This window comes from Hypanus sabinus, chromosome 4 (genome assembly GCF_030144855.1).
Source record: "Hypanus sabinus isolate sHypSab1 chromosome 4, sHypSab1.hap1, whole genome shotgun sequence".
Taxonomy (NCBI): domain Eukaryota; kingdom Metazoa; phylum Chordata; class Chondrichthyes; order Myliobatiformes; family Dasyatidae; genus Hypanus; species Hypanus sabinus.
Window position 1 is genome coordinate 88,340,342 of NC_082709.1, and position 13,944 is coordinate 88,354,285.

The 13,944-nt window shown below is 42.8% G+C and overlaps 1 protein-coding gene across 1 annotated transcript in view; it reads right to left on the reverse strand.

Annotated features, from left to right (window-relative positions):
• Positions 1 to 6,164: 6,164 nt before the first annotated feature.
• Positions 6,165 to 13,944, reverse strand: part of cnppd1 (cyclin Pas1/PHO80 domain containing 1) — a 52,688-nt gene continuing 44,908 nt past the window's right edge. The window contains exons 7-8 of the mRNA XM_059967632.1: positions 11,218 to 11,335; positions 6,165 to 9,067 (exon numbers count right to left, since the gene is read on the reverse strand). Of these exons, the coding sequence (XP_059823615.1) occupies positions 8,354 to 9,067; positions 11,218 to 11,335 (832 nt within the window). The 3' untranslated portion in view covers positions 6,165 to 8,353. The remainder of the gene's footprint in view (positions 9,068 to 11,217; positions 11,336 to 13,944) is intronic.

The window sequence follows — 13,944 nt, forward strand, 5'->3', positions numbered from 1 at the left end:
ACCCTTAACCCCAGACCTCTGGTTGTAGTCCCACCCACCTCAGTGGAAAAACACTGCTTGTATTTACCCTATCTATACTCCTCATAATTTTGGACACTCGTATCAAATCTCCCCCCACCCCCACAATCATCTACTTTCCAAGGAATAAAATCCTAACCTATTCAATCTTTCCTTAGAGCTCAGGTTCTCTGGTCTCAGCAACATCCTTGCAAATTTTCTCTGTTCTCTTTCAACCTTATTTATCTCTTTCCTCTAGGTGGGTGACCAAAACTGCACACAATATTCCAGATTAAGCCTCACCAAAGACTTACATAACTTTAACATAACATCCATCTCCTGTACTCAGTACTTTGATTTATGAAGGCCTATGTGCCAAAAGCTTTCTTTACAACCATGTCTACCCAAGAGAAATTTCAAAAATCAGAGGCACAAATGGACTTAGGAGTCCTTGTGCAGGATTTCTTAAAGGTTAACTTGCAGGTTGAGAAAGTGGTGAGGAAGGCAAATGCAATAATAGCATTCATGTAAAGAGAACAAGAATATAAAAACAAGCATGTAATGCTGAGGCTTTATAAGGCATAGGCCAGATCACACTTGCGGTATTGAGAGCAGTCTAAGAAAAGATGTGCAGGAATTGGAGAGAGTCAAGAAGATGCTCACGAGAATGATTACAGGAATAAAAAGGTTAATGTTTGAGGAGTACTTGATAGCTCTGGGCATGTACTCATTGGAGTTTCGAAGAATGTAGGTGGAGCACATTGAAACCTATCAAATGCTGAAAGGCCTATCCTACAGTGGAAGTAAAGAGAATGTTTCCAATCATGAGGTGGTCTAGAACCAGAGGACACAGCTTTAGAATGGAGGGATGCCCATTTCAAACAGAGATGAGAAGAACTTTCTTTAGCCACAGGGTATAGAATCTGTAGAATTCAATGGTACAGATGGCTGTGGAAGCCAAGTCACTGGATATATTTAAAGCAGAGATTGCTAGCTTCTTGATTCATCGGGACATCAAAGGTTGTGGGGAGAAGGTAGAAGAACAGGGTTGAGAGGGAAAATAAATTGGCCGTGATAAAATGGAGGAGCAGATTTGATGGCTGATTGCTCTGATTCTGCTCCTATGCCTCATGGTCTAAATGGTCCCTAATGGGGGTGGTAGAATCTGAGGCAGGCTGAGGGGGTGGAGTTGGTTTGAATATAGAGAACAAAATGGAATTAGTGTCATTAGTGGTTGATATGGATTTGGTGGGCTGAAGGGCCTCCTTACTTATGCATAAAACCATAAGAGATAGGAGCAGAATGCAAAGGGTGTTAAAAATTGGAAATTCTCTCCAAAATCAGAATTGATGCCAATACAATTACATTGAACAGTTCAGTTCAGGAAGAAGCCTTTTGGCCCACCTTGTCTGTGCTGAAAATGATGCCAAATTAAACTAAATCTCTTCTGTCTGTATATGATGCATGTCCCTCCATCCCTTCATATTCACATAAATCAGTCATGGTGGAATGTATGGTGTTGTATGGTCTGAAAGCCTCTTAAGCACTGCTATCAAATCCAGTTCTATTACTGTTCCAGGCAACTACAGCCTCTGTTTAAAAAAAAACTTACCCAACATATTTCCTTTTAAGTTTCTCTCTCTCATCTTATGTCTCTAGTATTTGACATTTCCACCCAGGGGAAAAGATTCCACCTGTCTGCCTTAGCTATTCTTCTCATGATTGTAAAAACCTCTATCAGATCTCCATCCAGCCTTCCACACTCTGAGACAAGTTTGTCCAACCTTGTTCATGCCCTCTAATCCATGCTGCATTCCAGTAAAGCTTTCCTGCACCTTCTCCAAAGCCTCATCCTTCCTGTAATGGGGTGATCAGAACACAAGCTGGATACCCAGCTCTGAGGTCTGTAATATTTCAAGATTTTCAGTGTCCTTGAAGAATAGTATCTTACTGGGAATCAATGATGCCTACAACCCTGCCATAGACTTTCCTCTCTTCTACCTTCTGGGAGAAGATACAGGATGACAGAAGAACAGCTTCTTCCCAACTGCTGCCACACTTCTGAACCAATCATTTTTTTTCCAGTGGTACTGGCATGTACACAAACCATTAATTCTCTCTCTTCCATTATTATCACTTCATTTCCTTTTGCACTACCTTGCTGTATTCCGTTACTTTTACTGTTGTTCTATGTATTAAGACTATCAAACACAGCAGAATTAGGCCATTCAGCCCATCAAATTGTCCTGTCATTTGGTCATGGTAGATTTATTTTCCCTCATGATCTGATTCCCTACTTCTTGTAACTATAGGAGAGTAGGACCAGAAAGCACAGCCGCAGGGTACAAGCATGTCCTTTCAGAACAGAGTTAAATGAGGAATTTCTTTAGCCAGAGGGTGGTGCATCTGTGGGATTCATTGCCACAGAAGGCAGTGAAAGCCTAGTCATTAGATATAGTTAAAGCAGAGGTTGATAAGTAGGTTACAGGGAGAAGTCGGGGGAATGAAGTTGAGAGGGAAATTAAGTCAACAATGATTGAATGGTCCATTTCTGCTCCTGTCTTACAGTAACCTTTGCACTCTTACTTATTACAAGAACCTATTTTATCAACCTTTGCTCAGACTTCCCCATTATTAGAACATTCTCTCCACATCCACTCTTCAAAGGCTTTTCAGTACTTAGCAGATTTCAATAAAATCTCCCCTCATTCTTCTAAACTTCAGTGAGTAGAGGCCAGAGCCATCACCACACCTTTCAATTAACCCTTTCATTTTTGGGATAATTCCTGTAAACCTCCACTGGACCCTCTCCAGTGCCAACACATCCCTTCTTGTATATGGAATCTATGACTGCCAGGTATAGTATTTACTTCGTGACCTTCATGAGCATGGAATTTCTTTGCACCCTGATGAATATGACGATAAACTAATCTGATCTGAATTGTTGGCCTATGATTAATCACAATGGAGAAGCAGTATCTAGGATGTCACCAAGGACATTAGGAGTCTTTTATTTACAGTGTGTGGAAGACCAATGTACATAGCTGAAGGAGCATGTCTGCTCTCGTACTTAGTTCACTAGTCTTCTCTTGCCCCACCTGTGGCAAAGACCTGAACTCACATGGACTTCATCAGCTATCATTGAACAAAAAGACCCCTCAAGCCCACCTATTTGCCTGCCTAGTGCAATAAGCATAGCCTTTCATATCCCTCTCATCCATGTACCTGTCTAAACTTTTCTTAAATAGGGCTGCATGCTAGCATAGAGCTTTAGGGCGCCAGCCGTAAAATCGAGTTACAATTCTCATGGTTGTTAAGAAGTTCGTATGTTCTCACCATGACCATGTGGGTTTCCTCAGGGTCCTGTGGTTTCCTCCCACATTCCAAAAGTTGAAGTTAGGGTTAGTGAGCTCTGGAATCCTATGTTGCAGCTGGAAGCATGGCGACACCTACCAGCACAAGCCATGCTGATTTGACGCAAACATTTCACTGCATGCTTCAATGTACATGTGACAAAGCGAATCTTTAGAAATGTTGCAACTGAACCCACATCTCCCACTTACATTGACAGTTCGTTCTGCACTTGCATCATCCTCTGAAAAAAGAAGTTTCCGTTCAGAATCACCTTGAATATTTTGCCTTTCATGCTAAATCAGCAACTTCTAGTTCTGGACTCACCGAACCTAAGGAAAAGATCTGGGCTGAAAGTGAATTGTGCTTAACCCTGAGGGACTGCCTCAAAATCTGTCAATAGTCAGGATTCTTGACAGAACATGTAGGCAGGTCATAGACCCGACAGAATTTGACTAACTGCCACCTTCTCACTTCTAAAGGTTGCATTAAGTCACAGGAAAATTGTTAATTGCTTGTATGTTTTATTTCATCGCTCATCATAAAAATGTTTTAGCCGTTACAAAACAGATGGGCACATGATTTCTTGCTGAATATGACCCATCATTTCCAAGTGTAACACATCCCTATTTTGCTGCTGTTTGGATTAATACACACACACTGATACCTAGTAAAAGGAATTGTTTGGAACATTGCTGTCATCAGTCAATAAAGCAGGCTGACATTTTGATCATTGTAATGGGGATATTCCAAATGCAGATGATTTTTATTCAAGATACAATCTGTGGGAGCTGGAACGAGAAATCTTACTGTTTGTCTGTTTTGAAATCCTTCATTCTAGTTTTTCACCTATTTTCTCTGTTCTTGAGGCAGATATTCAACATAAATTCCTCCTGGTCTGCATTTTTAAATGGGGAGCAATTGAATGATATTCAGAGGAAATTGGCTGTTTCTTTTACAACTTGCTAGAGACTACCATGTAAGTAACAGCATGGAGTTTGGAAGACAAACATACATTCAGTGGCCACCTTATTAGGTACAATAGTGGAGCCTGACGTGGTCTTCTGCTGTAGCCCAAACACTTCAAGGTTTAATGTGTTATGTGCTGAAAGATACTTATTCTGAACACCATTGTGGTAACATGTGGCTATTTGAATTACTGTTGTGGCTTATTAACAATGTGTTTTCTCCTGCAGAACTGTCGCTCACTGGATTTAAAAATATTTTTGCACTATTTTTTATGAACTCAAGAGACTATTGTGTGTGAAAATTACAGGAGATTGGCAGTTTCTGAGATAAACAAACCAGCATGTCTGGATCCAACTATCATTCCACAAAGTCACTTATATCACATTTCTTCCCCATTCTGGTGTTTGGTTTGAACAGCAACTGAACTTCTTGACCATTTTGAAATACAATGAGTTCCTGCCACATGATTGGCTAATTAGATATTTGCATTAATGAGGTGTACAGATGTTCCTGATAAAGTGGCCACAGAGTGTACGCTGGCCATTTCTGCAAGGGATGAATGCAAGAGTAAGGATATCTTATTGGAGTCGTATTGGGCCCTGGTGGGACCCACCATCTGAATGACATTGGCAAAGGCGGGCTCATAATGGTGCTAAATTGCGATCGCTGCGAAAGGGGACATCTCCTTTTCCTTGAGGGGGTAGATGAAGGGAAGTTATTTTCCTCTGACATGAATGTCTCAAACCAGGGATCATAGTCTCACAGTAAGGAGTGGCCATTCTGGACTGAGAGAAGTATTTTCTTCACCTAAGTATGCATTAAGTCAACCAATTTCTCTATCCACACAGGCTGTGGAGCCTTAATTGCTAAAAATATTCAAGATAGATTTTTTTGTTATTATGGGAATAATGACATTTGGGATTAATACAGGAAAGTCAGCTGTGATTTTTATGAATGGCTCTGTTAAAACAAAAACAAGATATTCTGCAGATGCTCAAAATCCAGAGCAACACACACAAAACACTGGAGGAACTCAGCAGCTTCTACAGAAAGGAATAAATAGGTGACGTTTCAGTCTTAGTCTGATGCTACTCACCTGCTAAATTCCTCGAGTAAATTGTGTGTGTAATTCTGGGTTAAAACAAAGATCTGTTCCATTTTTTATGGGCTGAGGCTGGTTTGTTGCAAGTCATCCAAGAGGCCAACAAGGTGTGCTGATAGTCTATTCAACTGTGCACACCAGGTCCAAAGCTGTCTTCTCACTCCACTAGAGAGGCCCAATACACAACAGTAGGAAGTACAGTGCTGCTTCTTTTATTCCTTCCTCCAGGCCTCTTTGCTGCTGAAATTGCTAACGAGAAGGAACATCCACCAATTTTCTGGCTGAAATCAATCTACTCAGTGCTGGAATCATGCTTGCTGGGTCACTCGATCTTGTTCAATGCAAGCCAATAGGAAATGGGCCCCAACTGTGAATGTTCTCTCAGCTAGGACATGGGTAGCAGGTACCTCCGAGATCCTCCTCAATTCACACACTAGCCTAACTTGATCCTATTACTGTTGCATTATTGGTGACAAGTCAAAATCCTACTCAGCATCTCTGGGTACATCTTCACCACATGGATTCTATAGATTTTAAAAGATTATCACCATCTGAATTAGAGATGGATGTTAAACACCAGTAATATGAACATCACGTGATGGGAGGGAGGGTTTAGGAATAGGAAGTATCTCTGTGTGACAATGAATTCTGCCTCATTCCTGGGTGAGGTAGCCAGCCCAAAGTGCCACTGCCATGTACCCAACAAGCAGTGATACACAAGATCCAGAAAATATAGAGGGCAGGGAGGGTGGAAACGTAGGGAAGTTTATTCTCACCCTTCAAAGCAAAAGATCAGTTTAATAAATTCAAGGGCAATGCAAATGCAATTGATAGACACAAGAAATTCTGCAGATGCTGGAAACCTTGAGTTACACACACACACCACTGGAGGAACGCAGCAGGTCAGGCAGTATCTACGGAGGGAAATAAGCATTTGATGTTTCAGGCTGAGACCCTTCATCAGATTCTGCAGAAGCTAGAATAAGGTGTGGCGGTGTGGGGTGGGGGAGGAGAAGGTACAAACTGGCAGGTGATTGGTGAAACCAGGTGAGGGTGAAGGTCCTGATGAAGGGCCTCAGCCCAAAGTGTTGAATGTACATTTCTCTCCATAGATGCTGCCTGACCTGCTGAGTTCCTCCAGCATTTTTGTGTGTGTTACACGTAAACGCAATTGCTCTTTTGTAGAATGAAAAAGAAAGAACCATTTATTTCCATTTTGACAGCATGTTAAAACAAATATTTTGATCATTATTTTAAAAATTCTTTTGGGAGTAACTGATGGACAATCTTTGCAGCTAAGTTTTGGACACTTTATTGCCACAGACTACAAAATCAGTATAAAAGGGTGCCCAACATGAGATCCTGGTGATATATCAGACCGCTGACAACTTTCTAAGCACCTGGAACAGACCTGCACATTCAAGATGAGCACCTAGCAAGCACCAAGGTGTGTGAGAGTCTGCCATATTAATGATTTGTAAGGACGTTATTAAATGCACAGGAGAAATCTCTCTGTAGAAGGCTACGTATACAAAACATACAAATGATAAATACAAATCCCATTTTAGCTTTTGCTTATCACATAGCCCCATAATTCGGGTACTCATCATTTAACAACTTGCTTTAGCTAACTGAAACCAACTGCATAGCAATTGCTTTGTAACCAAATTCACCACTGACACATTTGCACTGAAGCACTTTTTTCTGCTTTCCTCCATGTGAAAGTAAAATTGATTTTTAGCGCCTCCTATCTTACAATCTCTCTATACGGTTATAGGAGAAAAAACTGAAGTCTCCCATGTAAAAAATTCACACTGTAAAAATAAAACATTAAAGTCAAAAACAAGAGTCCCCAAAGCCAAACTGTAACTGCATAGTAAACACAACACCTAATATAATCTGCACATAAGATGGTTGTTAGTAAATTTAGTTTTGTGCATGCTCACAAAGATGCACAAATTACATCACTTTATGCATCCTGATGTCAGCAGTTCATTCCCCTCCACTGATGCTGCCCAAGTTCCTCCAGCATTTTGTATGTATTACTTTGGATTTCCAGCATCTGCAGAATCTCTTCTATCAGGTTTTCCAGCATCACTGAACGGAAATGTGAACCTTTTGGATTCCACGTCCAATTCCTTGACAATTTCATCAAACCCTTTCAAATAAAAACTGTAATAAAGGACGCAGATCTTAGAAATCCTGTAAATGTCATTGCGACTTAAAAGTAAACCACAAGCCTTTAGTGTTGGTTATATTCTCCTTTGCTTGGTAAAACAAAGTTGTAACAGGGGCTACTAAAAGAACGTTAGTACTTATGTTGTGGTACAGCGAACAAGGAGTGATGCATGACTAGAAATTCAGACAAGATGTCAAACAGTTTCTTGCTCTAGTTAAGGCTGGCATTAAAATAAACTCCATAGCATCGTTCAAGCAGTTCTCTGGTGGGATCTTCCTTCATCTGACAGCAGCAAGCTTGAGATCTTTCATTCTGCAGTTCTTTGTGTAACTTGCTGCAACAAAACTGCAGCCAGAGTAAGTCACAACACCTCAAAGTGATTTACTGTTCAGAGGAAGAGCTTTGAGACAAATACTCTCTGCACGAGGACCAATTAAAATGAAAGTGACTTTAAATGTATCAAATTTATTGCTGATGATCACTAACAGGGATTTAGTAAGTCTTGTATCCTGAAGATGCAATAACAAGTTTGCTAGCACGCACACATATCAGTGCTGGTAGGTTAAGAACAGCTGCCAGTTTGGCCAACCGTTTCTGGTTGATCCAAAGAGTGCTGTGACTTCCAATAACCTTTGTTGCTGGTCACATTGCTGGATCTTAAGATTAGTTGAATGTTTCCAAATGGAATTGGGGTAAAAAGTCCGTTAAAACTTCAACAACTGATTGCAAAGCCCACTGGAAAGAGGACTGAACATCTAACTGGGTAAAACAGGTATCAGGAGCTGGTTGAATGCTGTTGCAGTTTCCATTGGACACCTTCTCATCCTCAGAGAGCCAGGGAGACACAGAAGGTCCATTAGTCGCTCAAAGCTGAGAGCTGAAGGAGGCTGCTTTATGACCCTGTCCTTTGTGCAGCTTCTACACCCCGGGGAGAACACACTGCAGGAATCAAAGGTGGCGAACACCTCTGATGGGTTATTGCGGAAGGCAATTGTAATGGATGTGAGATTAGATGCCCCACATTGGACAGCCAGTCTGGTTTCACTTTGCAGTTTGCAGCAGTTGGAGCAGGAAATAGGTGGTGGGATTCCAGGCTCCTTCTCCAGGTTCTGCTGGTCAGTCACGTATGTGAGGGAGGTCAGCACCGTCCCCCAGATGCACAGAGCTGTCATCGCAAATCCCGAACCTCTCCTGCTCGAGTCATTTTCCAACGAGCAGCAACGGAGACTTGAGGGATAACCTTGAGTTCTAGCTACATCAATGGCCACTGAATTAAATGACGGGAAAGATTCAACCTTGTGTGAGCATTTCATTGGCTCCAGGATAAACCCTTGATTCAAAACAGATTTCTCAGTGTTCGGGATCATGTCCACCTGGCCCTTTGAGCACATAACTTGCCGAGCGACAGCAGAACCGGCGATTATTCCTGCCACACTGGTTAGGTACACTAGCCCCAACATGCAGGTGACCTGCAACAAGAAAGGAAGACCACAGAGATTTTAGAGCACATCCAAAGCAGCCATGGTTTTAATGTTTCAAATTCACACTCAGTCTGTACAACAATTAGCATGGTAGTGTAGAGATTACTGTAACACTATTAGTGCACCAGAGACCACCGAGGTACAATTCCCGCCTCCGTCTGTAAGGAGTTTGCACATTTTCCCCATGACCATGTGGCCTTCCTCTGGGTAGTGCGGTTTCCTCCCACGTTCCAAAGACATACTGTTAGAGTTAGTGAGTTGTGGACATATGTTGCCACCTGAAGTGTGACGATACTTGCAAGCCACCCACAGCATAATCCTGGGACCGTGTTGGTTGTTGATGCAAATTGACACATTTCACCCTATGCTTCAATATACATATGACAAAAAAAGCAAATTTTTCCATTTACAAGGAAGTATCGCTAGCAAGAACATCATTTACTCCCTGCCGTTTGGTGCACTTGACAGGACAGTATTAAGCTGCCTTTTTGAACTGCTGCCGTCCTTCCAGTGTGCTCTTGGGAATAGAGTTGCAGACATTGACTGTGACAATTCAGGACCACTGATACATTTTCCAATCAGGATGGAGTGTGACTTGGAGCGGAACATGCAGGTAATGACATTCCCATATCTCTATTGCTCTATTCCTGATGGCACAGCCATGGGTGCATTCTTTATAAAAATAATTAGTCCGTGTGTCATTGATTTATAGGGAAAGGTTGAATAGGTTAGGACTTTATTCCCTGAAGCATTGCAGAATGAAGGGGGATTTGACACAGGTGTACAAAATTATAAAGGGGATAGATTGGGTAAATGCAAGCAGGGGCTTTCCATTGAGGATGGGTGAGACTACAACTGAGGTCATGGGTTAAGGTTGAAAGGTGAAATGTTTAAGGGGAACATGAGGGGGAAATTTCTTCACGCAGAGGTGGTGAGTGTGGAACAAGCTGCCAGCCTAAGTGCTGGATGCAGATTCAATTTCAACATTTAAGAGAAATTTGGATAGGTATATGGATGGCAGCGGTACTGAGGTCTATGGTCTATGAGCAGGTCAATGGGACTAAGCAGAATAAGAGTTCAGCACAGACAAGATGGGCCAAATGGCCCGTTTCTGTGCTGCAGTGCATTAGTTACATTTTCAAAGTAAACCAAGATCGCAATTAGAACATGAGGCCAACTGAGTTCCAATAACATGACAATGAAAGGACTATCTGCTGTGAGAACACCAACTTATACACACAGGGGTTCTACAAATGCTGGACATCGTCAGCAACACACACAAAATGCTGGAGGAACTCAGATCAGGCAGCATCTATGAAGGGGAGTAGTCTCAGTCCAAAACAAAGTCTGGAGTACAAAGTCCCATCCTGATCAGAGTCCTGGGTCGATATCAAAGATTGAAGATTGAATTTCGATCAAAGTCGAGGCCCACTGGTTGAAGCCCAGGGTCTGAGAGTTCACTGGAGACAGGAAACTAAGAGGCACCTGGTCCTGGTGTTGGAGGACTAACTTTGTGTGTGAATAGCAGGACAGTGGAAAGGGGCTTGTTTTGAGGTTGTGGTTTTGTTGCTGTTGTTCTGCTAACATGGTTGTCATATTACGTTGGCACCAGAATGTGTGGTGACACCTGTGGGCTGCCCCCAGCACATCCCTGGGTTGTGTTGGTTGTTAATGCACTTCAGTGTATGATTCAATGTTCCTGTGCTATATAAACTAATCCCAATCTGAATTTGGTGTGTTGGGTAGAAGACAGATGATTTGAGAAGCTTCGAGGTTCCAACTTCTCCTCCTCATTCCGGCTTACTTCCCCTTCTTTTCCGGTCCTGATGGAGGCTTTCAGCCCATAACATTGACTCCACTGACGCTGCCCAACTTGCTGAGTCCCCTCAGCATTTTGCACTGTTACTTGAGAACACAAGCCCAACCTATCTTGCTCACCTCACTCACTTACCAGCAAAGAGGAAAGTTAACAAAAATATTGTTGCTGTGTCAAGGTTACCTTCATTGCAATGACTCACGTTAGTGAGAAGCTATGAAATATTTTATCGCTATTAAATGCACATTACACTTGCCTACTTAGCTGCTCCCTGCCTTCCCTTTAACAAGAACCAATTAGTGAGGGTGTGACTGGACACTACCTTGACAACATGCTGGTAGAATTCCGTAAACACCTGTTGCCACAGCGCCTGCTCCAGTAACACACACAAGTCCGTGTAGGTGAACCAGCCTCTCTTTAATCCCTGCGACTCAGCCACTCTACAAGAAAAAAGAAATTAATTTTATTTTTTTTATTTAGAGTTTCAACAAGGTAACAGGCCCTTTTGACCCAACAAGCCTATGGTGCCCAGTTACTCCCGTGTGACCAGTTAACTGTACATCTTTGGATTGCGAGTGGAAACTGGAGCATCCAGAGGAAACCCACTTGGTCATGGGGAGAACGTCCTTACAGGCAATTGCGAGAATTGAACCCAGGTCACTGGAACTGTTATACTAACTGCTACGCCACAAAGTGCTACACTAACAGCATTCTTTTGCATGCAAACCCTGTTGTGTTTTTAGAAGTTGCTTTAAGAGAAGCTGCCTGCAAAAATGCCGCCACTCTAAAATGCCAATTTCTAAGTTCCTGGGATGTCTTTGAAATGAATGATCCAGAGCTAGTTGTTAACAAGTCCCAATGAAGGGTTGACTTTTCATTCCCCTCCACGGACACTGCCTCTCCTGCTGAGATTCTCTAGCATTCAGTGTGTATTACTCAAAATTCCCAGCATCTGCAGAACCTTGTATCTATGATAACATTCCCTACTGTACAGCCAGAGCTGCTCAGGTATATGTACAGCAAGTATGCACAGTACATTAAACCCACTGTAATTACAGCATTTTCCAGTCCAGCTACAAATTCTTAATTACGTAACCACAAGAGATTGCTGCAGATGCTGGAAATCCAGAACATCAGACAAAATTCTGGAGGAACTCAGCAGGTCAGGTAGCAACCACTGAGATGAATAAACAGTTGATGCTTTGGGCCAAGACCCTTCATCAGGTATGGAAAGGAAGGGGAAAAAGCTCCATTCTGCCCCCTTTCTTTCTGTTTATTTCCTTCCATAGATGCTACCTAAGTTGCTAGGTTAACATGGAACACAGAATGTAACACAGCAAGGCCTTTTGGCCCACAATGTTGTGCTGCCCTTTTTAATCCACTCTAAGATGAGTCTGACTCTTCGATCCCACATATTCCTTCCTTCTGAATCCTAATGAAGTGTCGCAGCCTGAAACATTGACAGTTTGCCCTCCCTCCATAGATCCTAACTGCATTCCTCCTGCATTTTGTGTGTTGTTTTAAAAAAAACATTATTTAAAGATGCAGCATGGTAGCAGGCCTAACAAGCTAGTGCAGCCCCATTGTGTAGGCCTCCGTTAGTCTCAGTAGACCATGGATTTGCACCTTGGAAAGTTTCCAGGGCGCAGGCCTGGGCAAGGTTGTATGGGAGACCGGCAGTTGCCCAAGCTGCAAGTCTCCCCTCTCCACGCCACCGATATTGTCCAACGGAAGGGCACTAGGACCCATACAGCTTGGCACCGGTGTCGTCGCACAGCAATGTGTGGTTAAGTGCCTTGCTCAAGGACACACACACAGCCTCAGCCAAGGCTCGAACTAGCGACCTTCAGATCACTAGACGAACGCCTTAACCACTAGGCCACTCGCCAACACATGCCCCATTACACCTATATGATCAATTAACCCACCCACTAACCCATACGTCACTGGAATTTAGGAGGAAATTGGGGAACCTTGAGGAAACTCACATGGTCACTTACAGACTCCTTACTGACAGCGGTGGGAACTAAACCTGGGTCATTGGCGCAGAATAACTAAATGCTAACTCTTCCTCTACTGTGTTACCCAATACATAATTGTTCTTAATTATGTCTCAGCTGCAGATCGCTAGGTAACACTACTGACTCAAGAGTTGTAGGTTCACATCTCCTGCTTCAAGGGCTTGAGTACAAAGCTATCCATTCCAGCTGCTTCAATTGGGGAGAGGGGCTGTCAAACATATGTACCCTCAGGCAGTCTGGAAAGATTCCATGACTCTGTATATACAAGGGAGTGAAATGGGGTAAAATTCAGGCAGGAGAATAATTGAGAAGCAGGACCAACCAGCACCAGATTGGAGAAGACTCCGATAACTGGAGCCTAGGTCTGCGTGTCTGCTGGGGAAGTTGGGGCCCAGTATCCGCAAATCCACAAGCCTGCTGGAGGCTGAAGAGGATGGCCTGTCCTGGGGTTAGAGGACTGTGTGTGTGGGTGAATGGGAGGGAGCGAGGGAGGAATGGGGCTTGTTTCACTGTTGTTGCTTTGTTGTATTGTACGTTCTGTTTTGTTATGTTGTGTGTTGTTCTGCCGATCCCTATGGGTATGCTGTGTCAGTGCCAGAATGTGTGGTGACACTTGCAGGCTGCCCCCAGAACATCCTTGCATATGTTTTTGATTAACGCTAATGGTATCTTTCACTGTACGTTTCAATGTACATATGATAAATAAACCTCAATCTGATCTGAAACCAGAATTGGCTTTTATGGTCAACTTCTGCTCTAACATCCCCTGTTTCTCACTGTACTCAGTTCTGGTTGCCTTACTATAGGAAGCATATGGAAGCTTTAGAGAGGGTGTAGAGGAGATTTACCAGGATGCTGCCTGGATTAGAGAGAATGCCTTATGAGGCCAGGTCAAGCAAACTAGGACTTTTCCCTTTTGAGTGGAGGATGAGAGGTGATTTTATGGTGGTATACAAAATGACATCATCGGTTTGAGTGAATAACCAGACACTTTCTCCCCCCAGGGTGGAATTGATTAATATAAAAGG